At 39.9% G+C, this 26614-nt stretch overlaps 1 protein-coding gene across 2 annotated transcripts in view; it reads left to right on the top strand.

Moving 5' to 3' along the window:
• IGF2BP3 (insulin like growth factor 2 mRNA binding protein 3) overlaps positions 1–26614 on the top strand; it is a 136956-nt gene that overhangs the window by 28124 nt on the left and 82218 nt on the right. For both annotated transcript variants that reach the window (XR_011503474.1, XM_014830566.3), the window contains exon 3: positions 12571–12619. Coding sequence is in view for 1 of the 2 variants with exons in the window: in XM_014830566.3 (XP_014686052.1) it covers positions 12571–12619 (49 nt within the window). In the remaining variant the exon portion in view is untranslated. The remainder of the gene's footprint in view (positions 1–12570; positions 12620–26614) is intronic.

Genomic DNA, 26614 nt, shown 5'->3' with positions numbered 1-26614 from the left:
TTTCTTTGTAGTCTAATTGTTTTTTAGAAGTTTATTTGAGTTAGGATTTAAGTAAGTTCCACACATTGATTGGTCATATTAGGTTTATTGTTTGTTTTTTTTTAATTCTAGGTTCCTCACCTTTTTCTTTTTTTTTTCCTTCCTTTCTTTGTTTTTGGTGAAGAAGATTGGCCATGAACTAACATCTGTGCTGATCTTCCTCTATTTTGTATGTGCAGTGATGCCAGAGCATGGCTTGATGAATGGTGTGTAGGTCCATGCCTGGTATCTGAACCCACAAGCCCTGGACCCCCAAGGCAGACCACACGAACTTCACCACCATACCACAGGGCCAGCCGCTCCTCACTTTTTTCCTTTGAAATTTATTAGTTAAAAGCTTAGATGTTTGTGCTGGAGAGTTTCCTAGGGTCTGGATTTTGCTGATGTGGTGTCTTTTAACATGTACCTCTGTCCCCGAGGACATGATAGGTCTAGAGACTTGATCATTTTCAGGGTTGATTTTTTTTTTTTTTTTTAATTGGCAAATGTGTCTTAGGCAAGAAATGGGAAATTTTTAATATCTTGGCCAAGGTTTTATTTTTTTAAGGGAATAATACTGAGATTCAAATAGTTTATTAATGTGAGTGGGTTCACAGTTAAGGAAAAATTGATACAGATGAGGAAGCATGTTGCATTTAAGTGAAACAGTTTCTTTAACTCATTCTTAAGTAGTATGGTAAACATACCTTTCTTTTTATTTTTTAACGCTTCACTAGAAGGTAAAAGAGCTTATTAAGCAGGAAAATTTTGCTGCTGTCAGAGACTGGTAAGGTAGCATTGCATTTATATTATGTTGTCTGCTTGGAGAATGGTTATCTGTGGAGTCTAGTATGGTTCTATCTTGGAAGAAAAGCAAGGGTTGAGTTGCTTAGGATGAGGAATGTCAGGCAGAAATATTTGGATCAAACTTGTCTACTGTCTTTGTTTTCTTGCCACATAAGAGTTCTTCAATTGCATGAAACTGAGAATTTTCATACTGATTCCCTTGTGAGCTATAACAATTGTTTGCTTATTTTATGTGCCTGGTTATACAAACATTAAAATTGGAAATATAAACCATGTGGGTTGTATAACTCTACTTCTTAGAACAAGAAGGCATCTAAACTCTCTTCGTTCTTCAGACTGTCAGGTAGTAGAATTATTGCAGTTTTTAAAGTTGATGAGAAAGTGCTATAACTTCATAACAATCAGTTACAACTTTCCCACTTAAAAAACAAACCCAAGGATTTGCCTTAGATAAGGACCACATCCAGTTAGCAGTAATATGAAATAAAAAGTGTTGATGTAGAGATACCCCGATATTCAAAATATAAGACTTTAAAAAGTTTAGTCATCTAAAATGCCTCTTGCAGGTATGGTTCACTTAGTGATGGTGACTTTTATTTGGAAAATAAGTATTCCGCATAAAACTTTGTTTCTTGATTATTCCTGAAATGTCCTTGACAAACAGAAATAAAATTGAATCACTTTTGCCTTTGAGTATCAAGTGAACTAAGTTTTATATCACCTCTTTCCAGTTGAAAGATGTGAACTATATATATATTACTTTAACTTTTCTAGTAGCCGCAGTAAGAAGTAAAAAGGAACAGGAGAATTTAATTTTATACAGCCCAATGTATCTAAAATTTTAATCTTTTAACATGTGATTAGTTTAAAAAATTGAGAAATTTTCTATTCTTTTGGTACTAAATCTTCAAAATCTGTTATGTATCTCACACTCACAAAACAGTTCAATTTGGACCGGACTAGCCACAGTTCAAGTGGTCAGTAGCCACATGTGATTTATAGCTTTTAAAATCACTTGTTAAAAATGTGATGAGTCTTGCTGGAAAAAAAAAAATGTATTTATAAAATTAGCCTAACTGTGGGAAAAGTTGGGAATGATTAATTTTCAGTGTGACCCAAACAGAAGTTTTGTATCCAAGGACTTTATTCTTTTGACCACCCTGACTTTTAAGGAAGATATGTGCAATTTGCCATATTGTGTTAATGCTATGCTTTTGAACGAGCTATGCTTTTGAGTCTTGCAGGCAATGAGCTTTTTTATGTAAGTAGTAACTCTCCCTGACGTTCAACTGCATGTGTTTCCGTAGTTGGTTGAAATACTGGTGGTGACTTTTGTTTGAAGGTGCATTTTCAGATTAAGTCTCAGTAATGAAGATTACAGAAGTCTTTGGTTCTTCAGGAACCGAAGATCACTTTGCACCCTATAAGTTTAACTTTTTCTCACAGCGTTCTGTCGTCTTACCTTGCACATATAGTAAGGAGAAGTATAAGAACTTTGACTATAATTCCCCTTGAAGGAACGTTTAGTCTCCTGCAAGAGAGAGAGATGGCAGTGTGTGTATGCAGGCATTAGTAACAAAAGCAGCACAGCGAAGGGCATTCAGCCTTTCTTGGACTCCACCAGCCCTGACCCCTGGCTGTAGTCGAGTTTCTGTCCAGACACTTATGGCAGTCAGACTGTTCTACGTGGATAAATGATGATAGGTGTGCAACTTTAAAAGATAAACAGATACCAGATACCTGTTTTAGTTAAGGGAACTAAAACATGGATGCTGTTCCCATGGAGATCTGGAAGCTGGGAGATGGTGGAAGAATCACCTTAGATTCTCAGAATTGTAAGGTTAAGAGACTTGTGTTCATTTATTCCTTGTTTAAGCAATGTTGCGTAATTGCCCGTTATGAGACAGGCAGGCTGCTAAGCACTGGGGTATACAACAGTGAATAAGATAGAACTAATTTTGCCCTCGAGATTTGCCCTGTTAAATAGACCTCAGTGGTCACCAAACTTAAGTGTGTGTGAAACCACATTTCCCCACCCAACCCCAGAGATTCTGATTTTAGGACGTCTGCACTGGGGCCCTAGAAGCACCTCCTGGTGACTCCAGTGTAGATGGTCCTTAGACCACACTTGGAATGACAACTCTACTTGTTCAGCATACTTGGTCTTCTTTTCCTTTCCTACATCTGGTGTTCAATTCACTGAGATCTGGCATCTTATTTGACTGTGGCATCAAATAAGCTTTTCTTCACAGTACTTGTGGCCTCCTGTCAATCCAATAGATGGGATTCAGTCTTTCACAGAGGTTCTTAATGTGAGGTCTACCTAATTTACTCCTAAATCTCAATGTTGCTCCTTCCTTCCCATTTTTACTGACACTTCTTTTAAGACTGTCCTCAAATGTCTAATTTCTTCTGCTAGACTGTAATATCTTTGGGGAAGACGTTGGGGGAGAAAAAAGCTGATGTTGCAGAGCTAATTTGAACTGTTGGAATCTATATAACTGATTTCTCTTGCTTCATCTTATCTTATACTATAAATTGGAAATAATAGCTTATTGCCCCCTTAACAACTGGTGAAGTTTATTTTATAAAACAGAAAAGGAGAAATTAAAAACTACCCATGATTCTACCAGCCAGAGTCCATCTTTGTGGTCAGTATTTTGGTGCCATACCTGTCTGTGTTATCTTTATTCGTGTGTGTGTGCGTGTGTGTGTGTGTGTACATATACATAATTTTTTTTTTTCCTGCTTGAAGACGTTCTTTATTGCGGTAAAAACACACTTTTACTTTTTAAGTATCCTTTTTGGTGAGGAAGACTGGCCCTGAGCTAACCTCTGTTGCAATCTTCCTCTTTTTTTTTTTTTTCCCCCTTCTCCCCAAAGCCCCAGTACGTAGTTGTAGGTCGTTCTGGCTCTGCTGTGTGGGATGCTGCTACAGCGTGGCTTGATGAGCAGTGCATAGGTCTGTGCCCAGGTCTGAGCCAGTGAACCCCAGGCTGCTGAAGCAGAGTGCGTAAACAATCACTTGGCCACGGGGCTGGCCCCCAAAACACACACTTTTAAATGAGCTTATATTCCATGTTTTGTTTTTGTAATGTGCTTTTTTCAATGAACAATGTCATGGGCATATGTCTTCATTAAATACTCTTATGTATACTGTCTTCATGGTATTTTGTTGTATATATTGTAATCTGTTTAGCTAATCTCTTTTACCAGGACTTCTAAGTCCTTCTGGTTTTCCCTGTTTACAAACTTAAAGCTAAGTCTTTGAGCATGTGACAGCTTTACCTAAGGAAATAACAGAAGAGAGAGAATCCTGGAGTTAGAGGCTGTACCTCTAGTCAGAGGATATGAGAGACTGCCAAATCAGTGATGAGGCAAGGTTATGCCTATTGACACTTTTCACCAGCAATGTGTATTAAACTTTTAAAAAATTGAGTTTGATCTTTTAAAGAGCTAATTCTTAACTGTACAAAACAAGAAAGAATAGATATAATTAATATTGAATATTGTAATTCATACAAATAATCAGCAAGATTGAATTGGCCAGGTTGAACAAATTACTCTTGGGCATAGATTGAGTTGGTTGGGAACAGCTGGAATGAAAATCTGCAGCCAGTAGAGCGTGCCCCCACATGGTGAGTTGATGAGGCCACGCTCTACTGCTCTAAGCCTATAGGCTTAGCTTCTTATTTGAAAATCACTGGTCCACATGTGGACCATGTGACCCGGTTCGTTGCATAGGAAAACAGAACAGAGAGAAAGGTGTTGCAAGTTAGACTTGGTTGTCTCTTCCTGTCTTCAGCTGATGTCAGCGGTAGATCACGATCTGAGCCTCAGCCTCTTTACCTGTGAAGTGAGAGCACCATGATTCCCACTTGATCTGTACCAGCATTGGTAGAAAGAGACGAGAAGACAGAACCTTTTGGGGGAAATAAGATAAAGAAAATGTACGTTCAGGACTTGCAAGTAGTTTGGATGAAAGATTCCGTGTTTTGCATGAGGACTTAGCATGAAATAAGAGGTTCTTAATGTGAGGTCTACCTAATTTACTCCTAAATAATTTCACAGGTGCCTCAAGTACCTGGGTGCCTGTGCAGACAATTTTCATAATATCCTGAGGCAGCTGAGTTTTCAGCATAGTCGCCTTCCTTTCTTGGTATTAATATGTAATGTCCATTTAATGTCAATATTGAGTCTTGATATGTTAATTATGATTGTATAGTTTAAAGCTGTGGGGTAAAGTGAACATTTTTCTTGGGATTAGCATATTTTGACCTTTTGGGTTTAACAAGCCACCTGTAATTTTTCTGAAGTTATTTGATATTATGTTATTCGTTGAATTATAAGTGACATCAGTAAGATTGCATATAGTGTAGTTAAGAGAATTAGACTCGAGCCAGAGAGCCCGGAGATGGATTCTGATTCTGCCACACAGTTAGCAGTATGTCCAAGCGTATCTTGGACAAGTTAAACTTTTGCTTTTGTTTCCTAGTCTATAAAATGCTGGCTGTGAGGGTTAAATGAGATAATAGACATTGTTTCAGGCAGTTTAACAAACACTATAGACTCCGTATCTTAAACGACAGACATTTATTCCTCACGGTTCTGGAGGCTGGGAAGCCCAAGATCACAGTGCAGGCAGATTCGTTCAGTTCTTGGTGAGGACCTTCTTCCTGGCCTGTAGACAGATGCCTTCCTGCTGTGGGCTCACATGGCCTTTCCTCAGTGTGTGCCAGTGAAGAGAGTGCTGGTCTCTTCTTATAAAGACGGTAATGCCATTATGGGGGCTGCACCCTCATGACTCATTTTAGCCTAATTATTTCCCAAAGGTCTTGCCTGCTAATGCCATCACACCTAAAATTTGGATCAGAAATAATCAGCATGAACTCATGGTTTCTCTTTCAAACAAAATGTATATTTTATAGCTCTGGCCTAGGAGCAATGACCAACCTAGTAACAATTAGCACCCTCTTGACCAGACTGTGTGTTTGTATTATTTCTGGCTAAAAGGGACTGGCACTCCATGTAGACCAGGCTGATTGCAGATGAGGGCAGGAAGTGTACAAGTTGAACCTGGATTGTCATGTCATAACGGAAAGCAAAAGCGCTGTCAAAGATCACTGGAGTCATGTCAAAGGATGCATGAATCAACCTGAAGAGACTTCCATTGACTGGCTGAAGATAGGCAATTGGATCATCAAAAAATTAATACAATGGATTGATACAAACAATGTCTATGAATCTGTGAATTTATAATGATATGGGAGGAAAAACATTTGGTCATCTTCAGACAATGCCAGGGCACCAACTCATTTTTCTGCAAAGTTTGAAATGACAATGTCTTTGATCTCCTCTGGAAGAAGAGATTGAGATGAGGATTTGCATGAAGGTGATTTATTTTGCAGATGATTTTAAGAATCAAGAGTGAAGGAATGGGAACAGTGAAATGGGGAATTAGAAAAAGCCAATGAAGGGTACCTAATTGAGGTTGCCATAAGGAAATGAGTTTTTAGAGAAATAGACAGAATGCCTCCCAGCCAGAAGACAGGGGACATTTATCTACTGGCTCCCACTCCCTTCCCTGTAAATTGTGGATTAAGAGTTTCATCTCTCCTCTGCTTCTGGGCTGCTCCTGTACTCTTCTGAGGCTTTGGAGAAAACCCTGAGGTACAAAAGAGATGCCTAAGATGTGTGCTTAGGCGTGGAAGGAAGTGAGACAACTTCAGTGTGCATGGGACTGTCTACCATGAAATCAGAGGTGAGTGAGAGGTTGTGATAAGGGGCACAAAAACATCTATTGCAGAAGGGAAGGAATCAATTTTGTATCCTGCCTTCACTGTGCTTACTGTTCTTCAGAGCATCCCGATATTTGATAAGGGGAAGTTGTTCTTGATGAAAGAACTCCAGCTAAGTAACAAAATACAGAAGGCCTGATAGAATGAGAAAATCAGTTTTCACCCTTGAAATAATGGATTTAAGCCATGATCATTAGTGACTGTAACATCACAGGAAGAGAACCAGAAATACCCTACCTTCTGCTGTGAAAAATTTTTCTCCCTTCAAACAAATAAGCAACAAAAACAACAAATCGAATCTTTAGATCCAGTTGCCCCTTTCATAGGGGACAGAGGAACATATTAAACACCACTACGGGGGTGTAATTAGCAAAATCTAGGCAGTGAGAAACTACAGGACAAATGACAGGTTTGGGTTTTTTTTTTTTTCCCTTATGAATTGCAAGAAAAAAAAGGGAAACGTTGATTATGAGCCTAGAGTCATAATCAGTCAAGTGCACTGAGTGGGTCTTTTTGGATACTGATTGAACAAACTGTTAAAAAGAAAAAATTTTTTAGTGGGAAAACTTGAACTCCTGACTAAATATTTAGTGTGAAGTTTTTATTCATTTTTAAAGACTGATAATAGCATTTTGTCTACTTAAAGTCTTTTTTTTTTTTTTTTTGGTGAGGAAGATTTGTCCTGAGCTAACATCTGCACCAGTCTTCCTCCACTTTGCATGTGGGATGCCTCCACAGTATGGCTGATGAGTGGAGTAGGTCCACAACCGGGATCTGAACCTGTGAACCTGGGCTGATAAAGTGGAGTGTGTGTAACTTTAACCACCCTGCCATGGGGCTGGCTCCTAAAAAGGCATTTTTAAAGAGATACTAATACTTATAAATGGCATGAGAATGACAAATTTGGGGTGATGATTACATTCTGGGAGGCAGGCATTTGGGATGGGGGAGGAGCATGGGTAACTTCAGTTCTAATTATTTGGTGAGTGGTTTCATGGATGTTCTATGCTTTGTAATATAAAAATTTCACACATCATTGTATATCAAATTCGACATAGTAAACAGTTATTTAAAATGGCATAAAAAGATGTAATGGATAAAGCCCCAAATGAGTAATTGTACAGGATTTGATTTGGACCACCACATAAATGGCAGGAAAACCAAAGGGAAACTCTTGTATCAAATAGACCTGAGAGACATCAACTCTACACCTGTATGCTTCTTGTTGGGATCTTCATATGAACAAATCAACTGTAAAATGATACTTATTACACAACTGGAAGTAAAGTGGATGTCTGATATCAAGGAATTTTTGTTAATCCCTTTTAGGAGCAATAATGGTGTTGTAGTTTAAACAAAAAAGGTCCATATCTTTTATGGCTGTTTACTGATGCACTTCAGCATGACAGGCCACGGAAGGGGGTCTTATGGGTACAGCGTGAGGATAGATCAGCAAGGTCAGGTGATCACACTTGATAACTGAAGCTGGTATGGGCATATGGAGGTTGATTGTATTAGTTTTCCTACTGTGGTGTCAATTTGAAAATTTGTAAAATGAACTTAAATTGGTCATTGATTACTAAAGATCTTGAAGATGCCCTTTGCCATTACATGACCCTCGCTATTGGCTCTTTATTGTGTAATTAAACCTTTTTTTCTTCCTCCTCCCTAAAGCCCTGGTACGTAGTTGTATATTTTAGTTGTGAGTCCTTCTAGTTCTTCTTTGTGAGCTGCTGCCACAGCATGGCTACTGACAGATGAGTGGTGTGATTCTGTGCCTGGGAACTGAACCCAGGCCACTGAAGCAGAGCATGCTGAACTTGAACGGCTAGGCCATCAGGGATGGCTCTAAATCTACTTTAATAAATAACTATTATTGAATTTTCCTTTTTTTTTTTAAAGATTTTATTTTTTCCTTTTTCTTCCCAAAGCCCCCTGGTACATAGTTGTATATTCTTGGTTGTGGGTCCTTCTAGTTGTGGCATGTGGGACGCCGCCTCAGCGTGGTTTGATGAGCAGTGCCATGTCCGCGCCCAGGATTCAAACCAATGAAACACTGGGCCGCCTGCAGCGGAGCGCGCGAACTTAACCACTTGGCCACGGGGCCAGCCCCTATTATTGAATTTTCATAGTCACTAATATTTCAAGCACAGTAGGCATTTTTTAAAGGTTTTTGTCTGTTAGCCTGCGAACTTAAGCTTCACCATATTTTTCCTTCTGGGGGAAAGCCCTTAAATTCTATGATTAACTTATAAATTGTGTTGAAGTTTTTCAGAAAATAGCACGAGTAGGGGCTGGCCTCATGGTCGAGTGGTTAAGTTCACGCACTCTGCTTTGGTGGCCCAGGGTTTCGCTGGTTTGGATCCTGGGTGCGAACCTAGCACCGCTCATCAAGCCATGCTGAGGCAGCGTCCCACAGGCCACAACTAGAAGGACCCACAACCAAAATATACAACTATGGACTGGGAGGCTTTGGGGAGAAGAAGGAATAAAATATCAAAAGAAAAAAATAACACGAGTAATTAAATCAGTATTTTTCTGGATTTTGTTCTCAAACTTAAGTGTGACAGTTGTTCTTCTCACTCCTTTTATAAGCTGTAAGAATATCATTGGAAATGTTAGTAGTTTCCAGAATGCGGATCTGTGAGTCTTGTGTTTTTCTTCCTCTTCTATATATTACAACAAATTTTAATTTATTTATCAGTCGAGTGCTTGTCAGGTGCCGAGCACTATTCAGGCTCTGAATGCAGTGGTGAATGAGGCGGCCTAACTGGTCCCTGCCGTTGTGCCGTGTGATCCTGTTACAATTCAGATGTGGTTTAGGAGGAGGTGAAACACCAACTGATTTTGCTGATAGTTAAATTGAACTTGAGTGATTTGGTAATCATATGATAGAAACAAATATCAATATCTGTTTTCTTGTCTCTTAAGTGTGTGGAATCAAACCTAAATGTAAGCTATTTCTGAAAGCTCAGCGGGGAGCCGGGAGCCTGGAGAATCAGGTGATAGTGTTTTCATTGTGTACAGCCGACTTGAGAAGTGCAGCTGAGAGGGGTAGATTTTCTCAAGTACTTTCCAGGTCAGAAGTTTGTATTTCTGTGCCAGATGATTAGAATTCACGCCTTTGCTTGGTCTCTTTTGATGTTGAGCCTTTTGGCTCTCGTCCTGTTAAGAGTGGAGCGTGGGCTCCATGGTCAGAGGAGAAACTGCAGAGTTGAGATGAGTTACTGGGTAAGTGGGGAAGAACAATCTAGACGTCAAAACACTAACGGTATGAAAATAATCCTGATGTTTGTTTAAAATGAAACTTGAGAGAATCAGGTAATGAAAACTAGACAGCTTTTAAGGGAAATAATTTTTTTGGAGTAACTTCAACTAAGTGAATGGCTGTTGGATGTACATTTTGAAGAATGAGTTGGGAAAACAGGGCTAATGGCGTCCTTTTAATGTACAAAAGATGGTATCCTATTTAAAAAATTTCTTGGGAGCCCTGTGAAGTGGATATTTGTTTTTGTAATGTGAATAATCACCTGTGAGTTGACCTGAACTCTGTACATACTCTTGTATGTGTGCTTTTGGGAAAAGTTTCTGGTAATAGGTATACACCCAGAAAAATGAATTCAACAGGGACGAATACTTTAACACTATGCTGCTAATTCTTACTGTGTCAGATGCTTGATTAAAACAGGTTACTAGTACTTGCATATGTGTAGTAAGTAATTTTTCCTTGGTTACGCAGGGTAAATATTTACACAATGTAAGTAACTTTTCTGCTAACGAAAGCAATATATAGCAGTTTTGAAAGCTATGCATTAGAAATCTTTTCATTCGGATGTACTTTTAAAGGCTTTTATAGAAAATATAAAACTTATACAAAAGCAGAGAGAATAGTACCTGTCTTGCAGCTTTAACAACAACCAGCACATGAGTTACATATTTTGAAACAAATCCCAGACTAACATTGCATGTGTGAATTCTGAGACTAGGTGGTGGTTGAAAATTTTTTTTCTTAAATTGACATTCTCTCTCACCATCTCTTTCGTATATTGCTCCTGGTGATTGTGCTTTGGTTTACTGTCTCATAAAAATAATGTAAAAATTCTTCCTTCCTCCTCCATTTTATGATTACGAACAGGATGTATCTGAGTTTGGTTAATCTACTTGTTCTTTAGAGTTCCCTAAAGGGGCAGCATGACGTGTGGCATTTATTTGTTCTCATGTTTTGGCGGGAATGGAAGAGACAAAGGGCTAGGTTATGAATCTGGTCTAAGCTGGTGTTTTGCTGTAGTATTTCAAAATAAGCGGATTATTTTACTTGGAAAGGTAAATTAACTATAGTTCTAATTCTAGAAGTTAAATAATCATTTCACTTGAGATGTCAAGCCCAATTACTAGTCTTTTTTTTTTTTTTTTTTTAAATAGCTAGCTGACTATAAATTACTTTCCCTTCTAAGGGGGTGACTGATGGGTGGAATCCATAGTACAGTCTCACATAATGAATATCCCTTCCCTTCTTCCTCTTTTCTCCCTTTCCTTCCTTTCTTTCTTTTTTTTTTTTTTCCGCTGAGGAAGATTTGCCCTGAGCTGACACCTGTGCCAATCTTCCTCTATTTTGTACATGGGTCGCTGCCACAGCATGGCTGCTGATAAGTGGTGTAAGTCTGCACCTGAGAAATGAACCTAGGCTGCTGAAGTGGAGCATGCTGAACTTAACCTCTATGCCATAGGGCTGGCCCCCTCCCTCCTCCTGTTTCTCTCCTCCTTCCCTCTGACAGTGTTGAGGAAAGCGTAGAAGAAGAGGGGATATATATTATAATAAATACTATTATTATTATATGAAATATATATTGTATATAATATGTGTGTATATGTGGAACATTTGATGTGAGGTGAAGAATTTTTAATATTTTCTGTACCATGGACTCCTTTGACAGCCTGAAACATGGACCTCTTAGGATGTTTTTAAATGCATAAAATAAAATACATAGGATTATAAAGGAAACCAATCACTTTGAAATACAGTTAGCAAAATGTTAAAACTCATAGTAATATGTGCTTCTTAACATAATAAGTAACAAATTCTAGCAACACATCTAAATTTTACAGTAATGAGTGTAGATGATATTTAAAGATCTACAACAACGTAATGTGATAAAAATATTTGATTTATAGTGATGTCAAAATGACAAGTCATGTAATTCTACTGTGGTTTAATGCCAACATTCATAATTGAAGGAGGTGCTAAGTTTCATTTAGGGGATAGTGAAAATGAATATTGATTCCCTCCCCCCATCCAAGTTCCCTCAATTATAATCATGGACCGTTTGGCTGCGATCTCAGATTAAGAACATGTGGACTAGGCTTTGTTTGTGTCCTGGGATGCTTAAGTTGAGGTTAAAGGGTTTGAACTTAGAATATAGTCACCAGATGAAATAGTTTTCAAACATTATATCTGACAATTTTAATAGCTTTTAAAATAAGTCATAAGGGCCAGCCTGGTGGCGTGGTGGTTAAGTTCGCATGCTCCGCTTTGGTGGCCCAGGGTTCATGGATGTGGTTCTGGGGCACAGACCTATATGCTGCTCATCATGCCATGCTGTGGCAGCATCCCATATACAAAATAGAGGAAGATTGGCGACAGGTGTTAGCTCAGGCCAATCTTCCTCACCAAAAAAAAAAAAAAAGAAAAGAAAAAGAAGAAAAGAAAAGAAAAAAAAAGAGTCATAACTATCCAGTGATGCTAGATCTGCAAATGGTCTCATTATGCATCTTGTGATTAACTTTGTCTCCTTTTTCCTTCTTGGGCTGCATTTTTTAAAATTATATGTAGGTTTGTAGTTAGTCTAAAATTAATGTTAAGTAGTTTCTAAATATCCATGTTGGCTATTAATGCCTTTGCTTTTATGTGTTTTTTTTTCTTTTAAAAAACATTTTAATTCTTCTGCAGGATTCGGAAACTTCAGATCCGAAATATCCCGCCTCACTTACAGTGGGAGGTAAGAATTTCTATGTTTAAAATTAAGATTTCAGTATCTAAGCCTATTGTTGTTGGTTTTTCCAGAGGTGTTTTTTTTTTTTTTTTCCTTCCCCTAACTCTTGGATGTGCTGGAACACAAAAATCTTTCTCTCTTACTGTCTGTGTCCTGCTGTGGGCTTTTCTTTGTAAGGGCACACTATATCTTTTAGAGATCTCCTCTTTGAAATACTTAAAATAAAAGAAAAAAAATAGGTTCTTGGGTGACTGGATAATCTTCCTTATTCAGTCCCATCCCAACAGAATCTTGTTTGAGATCTTTCCGATGAGTTTGCCAACTGTATTTGAATATAAAGTTCCTTCCTTGGCAATTTTTTTAAAAGACAAATACCTTTTATTTATGCTTTACTTTAAAATGTTACTCTGCTTTCTTTTGCTTAGATGGTGGCACTGTAAAGATTGTGTGTAAACACAAACTGTTGAGCACAATTGAATAGCCTGTGTGAGCAATTTCCAAAGCATGATAGTGACGTCATAGTGAGAATTTGAGGCGCCAGTAGTTGAAGAGAGAAAAGAAAAAAGGCATGTTGACTCTTCCAGATGATGGAACCTGAAAGTTCTTATAACCTACCTTGGAGAAGGTGGTTTAGGCAAAACTGCTCAACTTTTATGTATTTATAACATAAAAATCAAGAGTGACTAGCTTTGTGTGCTTCACATTAGTCCTTCTAAAATGACATTTGATGAGTCACTAAACCAGAGCCTTCATCAAAATGCAAAGTGTGGTTAAAAGGTTTCTTTGGTGTGAGTTGAGGGAAGCTGATCTGAGGTCTGATTCTTCAAAGCATTTACGCAATATTATTGAGTTTAATATTTGCAGGAGGAGTTGGTTCTTCGTTATATGCTGAATATTTTTCGAGTTGTATAGTGTATAAAAAAGCACATTTTTGTAGATGGAAACAGTGACTTATAAGATTAAATTCAACGTGTTTTTCTGTTTTAGATGGGCACTTGTTTAGGGAATCTAGTAGCTTGGAAGATGGGTCCCGGAATCAAGTGTTGTATCAATCCTACTGATTTGATCCCCTTATTTTAACATGGGCCATGTCAAATATGATTTTCTGTTTGGGAACTACATCTAGTGTAATTTAGCTTTCAGTGAAATTGTCACGTGGTAGCAGCCAGTTTTAAGTAAGTGAATTGTTAGAGTACTAGCAGATTGGCTACAGGCAAGTGGTAGTTTCCTTTTAATTCATTCATAGTATCTCTTCAAATTTAGATTGCAGTGGCTTCTCAAGCTTTTCGTTTATTGCATTCTTCCTCATTCTGGGTAAAAATTTTATCGAATGCATGAGATTAAATCTTTATTTGCCATATCTTTTTCTTTTATATTTCATTTTATCCTCCTCATAGTCCTTTGAGGTAAGGTGGAGTTGGTGACCTTATCTCTATTTTCAGGTGGACAAATATGGGCACACAGAATTCAAAGAATTAAGCAAGAACACATTCAAAGAATTAAGCAAGAACACATACTGAATTGTTAGAAGCTTGGAACTAGACTTTGAAACGCTTGACCTTTCTCCCTTTGAGAAATGTTTAATGATTGTTTGAAATATTGATCAACAAAAACAAATTTATTGAGGGCTTGTCAGGAGTGGGATGAGCTATTGGGATGTTTCCTTTCCCTGGAGACTTGAATGAACACCTGCTTTATTTCCTTTTTTGAGGAGTCGCTTTTTATAATGTTCTATTTGTACACACCAAGTATGCTGGCTGTCGTGTGCCAAAGCCTTATCGTAGACAGTGATAATTTTGCACTTATAGGTCTGGACTCCCTTTATATAATAGAGGGATTAGACTTTGAGTCCACTGATTAATCTCAGAGTCACTGAAAGTGGAATGACCAAGACATGCAGTAGGAAATACATAGCAACATAGATGAAATAGTCTTGTCTAAAAAATAGAAGTTTAACTAGATTCAACGTCAATCTAATTTTGAGTTTACAAGAAATACACAAGATAGAGGCACAAATTAAATGATGTCATGAAGAAACAACCAGCCAAATCTGGAAGATGGGACATTCCACAGGACAAGCGATACTGTTTTACTAATCAAGCTATGGCTTGTTAAAAGGGAAGGAGACTGTTGGGGAATAAGACTTATGAGGATAACAAAAAAGCAAGCATATACCTACAGTGAGTTATTTGTGAACTGTGTAAATATCATTTGAAGCAGATGAAGTAGCTATAAAAGCTTTAGAGTTCTTTGCAGGTGGCCTTTGGGGTCAGACTTGGAATTGTATTCCCAGCTCCACTATCTTGTTGTGTGATCTCTGAATAGGTTTTTAAAATTCTGAGCCTCATTTTCCTCACTTCTAACATGGGGATGATGATGGTAGCCACCTCATTGGCTTGCTGTGAGCATTAATAGGATTACGTGTTCTAAAGGCCTTAACAAGTGCTTGGTACATATAAGTACATGCTACGTTTTAGCTATGATATGAACAACAAATTCACCTCCTGGCGACCTTGAGTTCTTGTGCTTGTCGTGGTCAGATGCAGCCTGGAGCTCATAAAACACTAGGTATTTCATCAGGGGGATTTAATGTGAAGAATTGCACGTTTGCTAGAAGGCTGAAAGAGCAATAATGGAATCCATAGGTGGGAGTGCAGGGAGCAGCTACACTTTGAGGGCTGAGCGGGGAGGAAAGGGCTCAAAGGGAAGAGGCTGAGGTGGTCAGATCCTAGAAACTTGGAGGAAGAGCCCTGAGTAGCTGAGACTCAGCAAGCAATGCTCCCTGGCTGTGGCTGGCGCCTGGGCTGGGGGGAGAAGGGAGGTGATGAAGCTGGTTCTGGGAATGGCCAGAGCAGCTAGAGGCTGAAACCCACTGCTGATAGGATGGTTCTGATAGGAACGGCTGATAAACTGGAAAGGGCATGTCCCATTTCTTCCACTCCTGCCTTCTAGTCTCCTTGTAGTGCCTTCTATTGGCAGAAAGTAACAGGGAGCAGCTGGCAAAGGAGCCATAGAGTGGAGAGTCCCAGCCCCAGGATCACAGAGTTGAAAGGTGGATTTGGAACTGAGAGCTTAATATCCAGCCAGAGTTCTAACCCAAAAGTGAAAATCCACCCCTGTTTGGCCAGTCCTTTTGTAAGCCATTTTCTGTGAGGTCACAGAATCTGGAACCATGGCAACAATGCTATGAGGCTTTTTATAAGATCTGTAACTGGATGAATTATCTTGGTACCACTGTGATATCTTTTTCTAATATTTATATTTCTTATTTATATTATGTTTATACTGCCTGTACTGCCAAATGATACAGGATTCCTTTCCAGTTCTCAGGGTAGCTCATCTTGCATGCTTTGTGTGTCAAGCAGGGGTTAAATGATTCCTAGCCATTTAGTTTTGGATGGTGATAAAGCACTCATGGACACTGGACTGGCTAAATGTTTCACTACTTAAGTGTTTTGGCAGATAAAGATACGGGGGAGCGAACTTTATCTGTTTCTTCTCCACCTCCCACCCTCTTTCCTGAGGTACTTGAAGAGTAGATTTTTGCTGTGCCCAGAACTGGATGGGCTCCCCTATGAACTGTCCTGATGGCCGACAGACCTGAATCCTCAGATGCCCCAAGGGAGGTACACATGGGTGATAAGGATTTGAGGGAGCACCTTCTTGGGAGAACAACACAGAAGTGAGGGAGTGATAGAGCCCCAGAAGAACATTTGACTTTAAGCACCTTTGAGAATACTTTTTCTGTCGCCCTACTCAATGTCTTAAATGAGCTCCATTTCCTAAATTTAAGGACTGTCTTTCTGCATTTAAAAAATAAATTGCCAAGGGCTTAGGAAGGGACTTCTCAAAGAGAGTTTTTCCTAATCTTACTGTCTTACTACTACTCTCCAATTAAAATTTCTAATAAGTACTCATAAAATGTTAAAAGGGATACCTTCCCTGAAGGGAAATGTAAGACCCATTAATTATGTAAATAAGTGTCTAGAGGAAAGGGCGAGTTAGGTTCTCATTTTGAGGTTAGGTATTGAAAGTGGAACCTATCCACAGCGTTTGCCGTCTGGGGAAGCAGACAGTGGTCTGCATCACGAGGTTCTACCTGACGGGGCCCCGACGTTGCCCATGATTGGAGCAACTATATTTTCTGAGGCAAAGAGTTGAATATATGATCTGACAAATACTTATGAGGGATGCATACTTTAAAATTACAATCTTGCTAGGAAATCCAGAATGTATGTTGGCTTTACCTCAAGGCCTGGGTGTCAGATTTTTCCTGGACTTAGCTGGGAAGATGGATATCTTGGGAAGAAACTCTGGAGAGGTTTCCGCAGTGCAAGGTCTATTTCTGTCATGTGCGTTGTCTGGTGTGATTGAGTAAAGGAAGCAGAAGCTGTCTCCTGGCCTAAACATAGGGGAGAAAAGGGGCGTCTCCATAAATGAAGCACCCTCAGATTGCATCCAGGCTTCTGACATACTGATGGGTTAGTTGGTCTCTGGTTCTTGATGTGGAAAGCAAGTAGCCAGTATACTGAAAATGAAAGACCAAAGCTACAAGTTGGAAACTGCAATACAAAATACTGGTTTTTTTTCCCTCAGGAAAGAGTTACTGATTCTTGTTTAAGGGTCTTTTTGGTGCTTTTATATGAGCCTGAAGCAATTTTTGGAGGTAAGTGGGTCTTGTAGGAAATCTTAAAAGGCTTTTTTCTGTAGGGCATGAGATTGCCCTAACAGAACACTTTCTTAAGTGTCTCGAGTGTTTGGCTTGCTAGTTTTGAACCCAGCTCCTAGTAACCAGTTTGGAGAAAGTTACCTTCTAAGGTATTAGGGAATGTTAGAAAGGCTCTGGCTTCCTTCGTGATTAAAAGACGTTTAGTCATTTGCTGTAACTTGGGAATGGGGAGTGTCACATTAATAGTAAGATGTAGTGGGGGAGAGGCAGAACTTCCCTGTAAACTACTCTCAAGTCAGTCACATCCACCCTCTTGTAGATGGGATAAAGCTTTAGAAAGATGCCCATGTTTCAGACCATAATGAAAGACACGCTCTAATTAATAAGGTAGAAATCTCAGAAAGGGGACATTTTCTTGTGAGATGAGGCAAGTACCACTAAGGGAGAAATTATATCATTCATATTACACTTAGAAGAATGCTTAATGAGGGTGAGTTGTAGAGGTCAGAAATTTCCATAAGATTAATAACAGCTTCTTAAAGCTGGTAACCTCTTAATGAAGTCTGTTATTTTCTTTCCATTGGGACTCTGAATATAGCAAGAGAGATTGATTACAGAAGACCTCCCTGGCTACACTATTAGGAAGTAGAAATAGCAATATCATTATGCTAGGCTCTGGCAGAAGAAGAGAAACCAAAGGAGTCTTGATTTAGAAAGAAGGAGGGAAGCAAGACAGTAGTGATCCCATGTTATGTAGTGTGTGTGTGTGGGGGGTGGGGTGGGGGTGGGGGGAGAACAAACAGCATAGCTAATATAAAATAGCTCAGAGAGCCCTCATAGTGTTACTGCACAAAATTTGGGTTCTCTTGCACGATGCACATAAACTGCCAATTAATTACGGCATCAGCTTTTGGGAAAAGAGATCAGTTTTATTCTGCAAGCTTGATCTGCAGGGAGGCGGCGGGTATGGGCCCTCAGATGTGTCTTCCCGATTCAGGATTGGGGGAGAATTTAAGAGGTTAGGGAGAACAGGCTGGCACGTGGAAATGCTGGAGGGGCAGGTTTTGATTGATGGGTTTCAAGCATTTATGATAAGGTTTAAACATTTATGACAGGGTTCTAAACATTTACGATGAGATTCTAAACTTTTATGGTAGGATTCTTAACATTTTGGATGAGGTGGGGAAGGAATTTTCACACCAGATCTTCCTGAATGGAGGATCCCTCGCTTCTGACCAGAGGCCAACATTCATCTTCCAGTCGTATCCGTATCCTGGTGCTTGGGTTCTGTGGGAAGAAAGATCTTTGGTTCTGTACGTGCTCTGGCTGGGTGACTCTGCAGATTTTCTGAAAGACAATCCTTACTCATTTTGTTGGTAAGAGATGGGGTCTGGGGCTGGCCCTGGGGCTGAGGGGTTAAGTTCACGTGCTCCGCTTTGGCAGCCCAGGGTTTCCCCAGTTTGGATCCTGGGCATGGATGTGGCACCGCTCATCAGGCCGTGCTGAGGTGGCATCCCACACAGCACAACCAGAGACACTCACAACTAGAATATACAACTATGTACTGGGGGGCTTGGGGGAGAAGAAGAAAATAAGAAGATTGGCAACACTTGTTAGCTCAGGTGCCAATCTTTAAAAAAAAAAAAAAAAAGGTGGAGTCTGTTAAACTGGCTCTAAATGGGCCTGTGGTTTACAGTAGTAAGCCTTGGATGAATGTGTGCTGAGAATTAGAAGACTGTCTTGGAGATTGAGGGCAAGTAGGATGACTTCCAAGTGAAGAGACTTAGGCCAGAGCCATGAAGTCTGTTAGGTGAAGTGCCCAGTGGATGTTGATGTCCTTCAGGGCAGGAGCCGTCATTCATTTTCATCTGTTCAAGTGATGCTTCCTGTTTGGTGCTCTGATCAGATGCCGTTTGGTCCATGATGGATATGTGAATTAATGCTGAGCAGAAGTTGGAAGAGGCCAAAGCATTTTAAGTGTAATCAACAATGTAAAGCTAACAATATGAGGTACTTTAACTTAAACAGAAAAAAACAAAACAGTGGGGTTGACATTAACGATGAACTGAGCAAGAAGTCATGGGAGGCATTGATGTTAAACATTAGAAATGACCATGTAAAGGTTGTCTTTTGCAGCAGACATCTTGGAGTTGTAAAGTAGTAAGCAGATAGTGTTCTGGGTTGAGGATTTTCAACCTTTTCTCGTTTCTTCAAAGGAGATGATGGTACGGCAGAATCCTGGTGTGTGAATATAGATAAAGGTAGACTTGTTCAAAGGTGGCACAGAGCCTTGCCTGCTGGTTCCCTCTTTGAACCCTCTGGCCCCTGGGTAATCCCTTGGGGAGGTGTGATATTGTGATTTATAATAAGAAATACATATTTGGTCTTCCTCCACTTCTGGTACAGAGCTCCTAAAACCCTTGAAATTTCCTAAGCGATAAGAGTGGTAAAGGTGTCTTTTGTTATGGTAATGAGATGACTTTTGGGAAAGCACTTAAGGATGGGGGCAGGCATGCAGGAGAACCAACCACATGGTTAGAGGATTGGAACTTTCAGTCCCACCTCACCTCCCCACCTCTGGGGAGGGCAGAGGGACTGGAGGTTGAATCACTTGCCAGTGGCCAGTGATTTAATCAGTCATGCCTATGTAATGAAGCCTCCATAAAACCCCAGGAGGATGGACTCCAGAGACCTGAGTGGGTGAGCAGGTGGAGATGCAGGGAGAGTGGTGCATCTGGAGAGGCATGGAAGCTCTGCATCATTTCCCCATGCATCTCTTCCATCTGGCTGTTCTCAAATTATATCCTTTTATAATAGACCGGTGATCTAGTAAGTAAAAGGTTTCTGGGAAGTTCTGTGAGCCACTCTAGCAAATTAATCAAACCCAAGGGAGGTCATGGGAACCTCCTACCTATAGCCATTTGGTCAGAAGCACAGATGACAACCTGGGCTTGGGCTTGCGACTGACATCTGGGATGGAAGGGCAGTCTTGTAGGACTGAACTCGTAACCTGTGGAATCAAATGTCCGCTCTGAGTAGACAGTGTCAGAGTTGAGTTGTATTGTAGGACACTCAGCTAGTGTCAGAGAACTGCTTCCTGGTGGTGTGGGAAACCACCTCCCTCCACTCATTGGGATTGGATCCAGGAACCTAAAAGAGGAGGTTTCATGGGACTGTTTGGAAATCACGGTGACTTCAGTGAATCTGAGTGTGAACAGTTGTTAGATGTAGCTGATCTCCACCAAATACTTTTGAGGGAACGTAATAGGCAGTTTGAGAGAACACAGATAGGAGATCTGTGGCCTGACTCTGAGCACCGACCAATAAATAGCTGACACTTACTGACACTTACTGAGTGCTTACATGCTGGGTGCTGAATTAACGCATTTTATTTTATTTTTTAAAGATTGGTGCCTGAGCTAGCAACTGTTGCTAGTCTTCTTTTTATTTTCTACTTTTTCTCCCCAAATCCTCCCAGTACATAGTTGTATTTTTGTTTTTAGTTGTGGGTCTTTCTAGTTGTGCTATGTGGGACTCTGCCTCAGCGTGGCCTGATGAGCGGTGCCATGTCCGCGCCCAGGATCCAAACCAGTGAAACCCTGGGCCACCGAAGCAGAGCGCGCAGGAACTTAACCGCTGGGCCATGGGGCCGGCCCCGAATTAACGAATTTTAATCTTTACAACAGTCCCATGTCCCCACTTTACAGGTGAGGCAACTGAGGTTCAGAGAGGTGAAGTAACTGGCCCAGGGTCACACAGCTGGAAAGTGGTAGAGTTTCTATTCTTAATCAGGTTACTCAAACAGAAAACTTCCCCCAAAAGGTAAGTTTCTATTTCCTATAATTATCATCAATTATTTACTTTCAACATGCCCCTGAAAGTTTGAAAGTGAACCCAATAGAAACCGAATCCTCCCTGGGTCTGGAGGAAATATGTAGTTATGAGTGATGAATGGGGTTGGACAGATTATTTGGGGAAGTTGTTGGTAAACTCTTCTGCTTAGGGAACTGTGGACAGTACAGTTCTTCATGCATCGTTGCCCTGGGATGGGTCATACTTTGCCTCATGAGAAGTGATCTGGTGAAAGATGTGCAGGTGGATACCAGACTTTCCCTATGACTCGTAGATGAGCAGTATATGGAGCAAGTATTTCTGCTAGGCTGCTACCTCCATGTGCTTACCATGCCCTTGTACTTGATGCCTGGGCTGTTGTCCTGTGTTTCCATGGTTCTTCTGAGACGGTCATCTCAAAGGTCTCCATGCCCTTTATTTAAATCTTTTATTATGAAAATATCACACATAAAAAAGAGGCTAATATAATGACACTCAGTTTCAACCACTATCAATGTATGGTCAGCCAATCCTGTTTATAACTATTCTCTTTACCCTTTTCCAGATTGTTTTGAAGCAAATCCTAGACATCATATCACTTTCATGTAGGAAATACTTCAATATGTACCACTAAAAGATAACATCTCTGTATTAGTTTGCTAGGACTGCTGTAACAAAACACGGCAGACTGGGTGGCTCAAACAGCAGAAACTTGGCCTCCTGCCTCTGGAGGCAGGAAGTCTGACATCAAGGGGTCAGCACATTTGGTTCCTGCCGAGGGCTGTGAGGGAAGGATCTGTTCCAGGCTTCTCTCTCCTGGTAGCTCCTTGGTTTGTGGCAGCGTAACTCCAATCTTCATGTGATGATCTTGTTGTGTGCGTGTCTGTCCAAATTTTTCCTTTTTATACGGAGACTGGTTATACTGGAGTAGGGCCCATCCTAGTGATCTCATTTTAACTTGATTACCTCTGTCTCCAAATTCAGTCACAATCTGAGGTACACTGGGCATTAAGTCTTCATCATATGAATTTAGGGGGGGACACAATTCAACCCCAATAATTAAAAAAAATTCACATATTAATATCAACTCTCAAATATCAAATCTAATCATTCATATTTCCTCGATGATTTCAATTTTTAAAAATTATTTGAGTCAAGATCCAAATAGATCTTTTTGAAGACGTTGAATCAATAGGTTCCCCTTCTTTTTTTTCTGGGTAGTATATTTGTTGAAGTTGGTTTATTTGTTCTGTAGAATGTTCCACATTCTTATTTTGCTGGACTACATTCATGTGTGGTCACTTAACACGTTCCTCTGACCCTTGTGGAACTTGAATTAGACTCAAGCGTTCTTTTGGTTTCTTTGGACAAGACAAAGTAATAAGTGGTTATGTATTCTTCCGTTAGGAGGTATGTGATCTCTGCCTCTGTGATGTGAAATGCCGTTAATCATTGCTTAGATTCATTCTTGTGTGGTCGCAGGATGGTAGTGTTCTAATTCTACAATTTCTTTCTTTATTAGTTGGGATGCATTTGTAAGGAGGAATGTGTCCTCATTAGCTATTTTATTACCCTCAGGTACAGTTTGTATAAGAGGCAGGAAAAATGCTTGATTCTACTGCCTTGGCATCCTACAAGGATGACCAATGAGTGTTTTCTTTCTTCCCTTTTTTTTTTTTTACCAATGAGTTTTTGTGTGTATAATTATGAGCTCATGAGTTTATAAACATATTTGGGTTTCAAAATTACTGGAATCGTTCTTATTGATACTTAAATTATCCTATCCCGAGAGGAAAGTTTTTCAAGATAGTGCCAGTGTCCTTTTGATGCCACCTCAGTAGTTGATAGCTTCCTTGATTTTTGGTTCAGGAAGTCCCAGGTTTATCTTGTACGTTTCCTGCTCCAAAGACTGAAATCAGCCCTTTCTCCAAGGAGCCTGGTTCCTTGGGAAATGGTACTTAGAGATCACAGTGTGATCCTGCCCCTCTTGGGACCAAATCCATTGGCCTTTCCTTGGTTGGTCATTTTCTTTGTGAAGTTTATGCCCTTACTTCCTCTCCCTGCAGGCATTGGTCATGGCCGCTCTTCTGTGTTATTCTCTGACATGAGCTTCTCCATTCCTAAATGTGAACATTTCTCTGTTATTTACTCTTTGTTTTTTTTCTTTTGGAAATGCCATTTGTTTCTACTGGTTTTTTTGCTTCCTACTTGGAAGCAAACATGCATTTGAGTATCCATTGAAATTAAGGGGTCTAAAACCGAATTTCTTTCCTTCTTGAATCATTGCTTTGCTTTCTCTGAATTTTAATATTCCTGAAGTCACCTGGGCTTGGCCTTGAGGCCATCCTTGATTCCCCTCCCTTTTGCCCTCTGGCCACCAGGTGTCCTTAACTTCCCCTATCCCCCATGCTTCCTTTGGTGTACTTTCCTGTACCCATAGCTACCACCCTCTGGAGGATTCAGTTGTAAGTCAGCTGTTTCAAGCAACTTTCCATGTGTAGATGGAGAAAAGAGCATGTAGGCACAACGGCTCTGTGAGGGGTGACCACAGAGGGCTCCTGTTTTGTGTTCTCAAGCTTTAAAACCATCTTTAGAGGTGCCTGAGCACTAAGTTTAGGATTCTGTGTTAGGGCCAAGTTGTGAAATTGCTCTTTCAGTTTCATAATCTGCAAATGAGTTCTGTAACTCTTCAAATGAAAACAGTTGGTCTTTTCTGTTTGCATTATATTAAACTACCAACAACCACAAACAGATTATTTATGGTTATAAATAGGAAGGTCATAAAAAGAGAGGTCTTTGGTTTCAGTAGTATTCACTTGCAGTCATGGCAAATCCCAAGAAGAAATAATTGGTAGAAAAATCTTTCTCATTTGTGTTTCAGGCAGAGCTTTTTACATGATTCGTATGCTGCTTCAAAGTCACATTGGTGATAGGAATAAGTGTGATCCCATGAATAAAGATTGAGAGGAAAAGTTCACTACTTGGGGTTGGGAAATTAGGTAGTAGTTATCCAAACTTTAATGTTCCATGGCTAAATGGCCAAACAAACAAATTCACTTTTAAAAAGCCTATTTAAAAACTTTAGTCTTTTCTCTGTGTGGGATCGATAGATCTTTATGTTCTAAACTGGCAGGAGCCTTCAAGACATTTACCTTTTACCCTTGCTGTTTTCTGTGCCAAATGGTACCCTACCTGTGAAGTAAGAGTTTGTGGGCTTGATTGAGAATGTCAAGAGAGGGAATCTGTGTCATTTTTACTTAAAATACTTCTGACACCAAATACATGGTATCTTTTCCAAAACGACTTCTCCAACTCTCCAAAACCAACCAGATGCCCTACAACTCAATTTTATTCTGACACTATCAGATTTAGTGTTAAGAGCCACAGGTTAAGGGTTCCATCCCACAAGGCTGCCTCAATTTAGATGCCAGGTATAATGGGATGCCCAGGCTACCCACACTTCGGCTTGGCTGACTGCAAATTTGGAGGGTCCCACAATATCCACCCCGCCCCCCCCCCCCCCAAAATTCACTAAGATGGCTCACAGTAGTCAGGAAAGTGCTTTACTTGCTACTCACAATTTATTATAAAGGATACAACTCAGAAACAGCCAGATGGAAGAGGTACATAGGGCAAGGTATGGGGAAAGAGGTATGGAGCTTTTGTTCCCTCTCCAGGTGCACCATTCTCCCTGTATCTCCACGTGTTCACCAACCCAGAAGCTCTCCAAACCCAGTCCTTTTGGGTTTTTATGGAGGCTTCATTACATAGGCACAATTGATTAAATCATTGACCGATGGTGATTAACTCAACCTCCAGCCCCTCTCTTCTTCCCAGAGCTAGGGAAAGTGGGCATGTAAGTTCCAATCCTCCAATCATGCATTGGTCTATCTGGCAACCACCCTCTGTCCTAAAGCTATCTAGAGCCCACCAAGAGTTGCCTCATCAGAACAAAAGATGCTCTTATCATTCAGGAAACACTAACGGATTTAGGAGCTCTGTGTCAGGAACCAGAGACAAAGACCAAACATAGATGTCTTACTATGCCGCAGGAGACTATCTTATCCTCAGTGCCTGGGATCACTTGGCACAAAATTTTTCAGAGAATGAATGGTAGGATTACAAGTCAACTTGTAACTATATATTTTGTTCTAGAAGGGCATCCAGGTAATTTAGAAGGAAGCATTCATAAGCCAAGTAGATTACCAAGTAGCCTGAGTTGAAAAGGGAGGCAAAAAGAAATGAACTGTGGTGGGATGAAAGTGCAGTAAGGAATAAGGTTAAAAGTCACACATTAGTGTCCTACTCAGTATTTCTGGCTCTCCCTCCCTTCCCAACGCTCCTCCCTCCCCTCTCTTCCTTCTTTCTCTCCTTCTACTTGCCAGTTTATTATAAGGGACACAACTCAGAGATGCCCAAATGGAAGAGATGCATAGGGCAAGGCACAGGGGAAGGGGCGCAGAGCTTCTTCCCCTCCTGTGCTTGTCCCTTCTTTCTCCCCCTCCTATACTCTTCTCTACTTTTTGTTTTTTAATTTCTGTTGAAAACGCAGAAGTATATTTAAACCAAATAAAACTCCTAGTTCCACGTTTAAGTGTTTACTTCTTGTAAAGCTAGCTAAGCAGAGAACAGATAAACTGAATCAAATGTGAATTTGGTTCTGTTAACACCATGATGTAAAGAATAATGGATATCAAAATGAGGTTTGAGATTAGCCTACAATTTATGGGACATTTGTGTATCTAACTTTTTTTTTTTTTACAGTGACTAATACATTACAATTATGAAAACTTCAATTTAAGGAGACAATGAGTTGATTATTTAAAAATGTTGAAAAAATTAAGAGCATTCATTTTACTTGTATAAACCTTTTAGGAATATATGTAAAAGCAAAAGCCCAGAAGAGCAAAAGTCAAAACACTAAGAGTGGTGGTAGGCTTCTAGGTAACTTGTATTTTTGTACCTTCTTCAGAGGATTTCATGTTTTCACCATTGAGATGCTTTTCCTTCTCTATAAGTTTAATTGAATATTTTTATTAGAAGCTCAGATTGAGTATATTTTAAGGATGAATATGGGGCTCATTTGATAACCAAAATATGGGTAAGTTATTGAATCCAAGGAGAAAATGGAGTCATAGGCCTGATTTTAAAAAAGAAAAGAAATTGTTTAAGATTAGTCGGGAAAGCTTACACTCTTCTGTTAGGTACAGATAAATTACTAGACAGGAAATCTCTCTTAATATCCTTCAAAATGAATGAGTATTGAAATCCAGTGAAGGTGGCATGCCATTCAGATAAACTGGGGGCTCCTGGACTGTTCATCCTAGAAGAGGGCGTCTTCAGGATTCAGACAGAACAGCCGTGTGAGAGAGACTTGGGGGGGTGGGGTGGGAGAAGATGTTAGTCTCACTTGGGTTTTTTATGACTATCTTGTTCTTGATGTCTTCCTGCCCACTAACTTGTTAATAATAAATTATGGAACTAAATTTTTTTAAAAATCG

This window comes from Equus asinus, chromosome 1, assembly GCF_041296235.1.
Source record: "Equus asinus isolate D_3611 breed Donkey chromosome 1, EquAss-T2T_v2, whole genome shotgun sequence".
NCBI lineage: Eukaryota > Metazoa > Chordata > Mammalia > Perissodactyla > Equidae > Equus > Equus asinus.
Note: the sequence above shows the minus strand (reverse complement) of the source record. Positions and strands in the feature narration are given on the sequence as shown.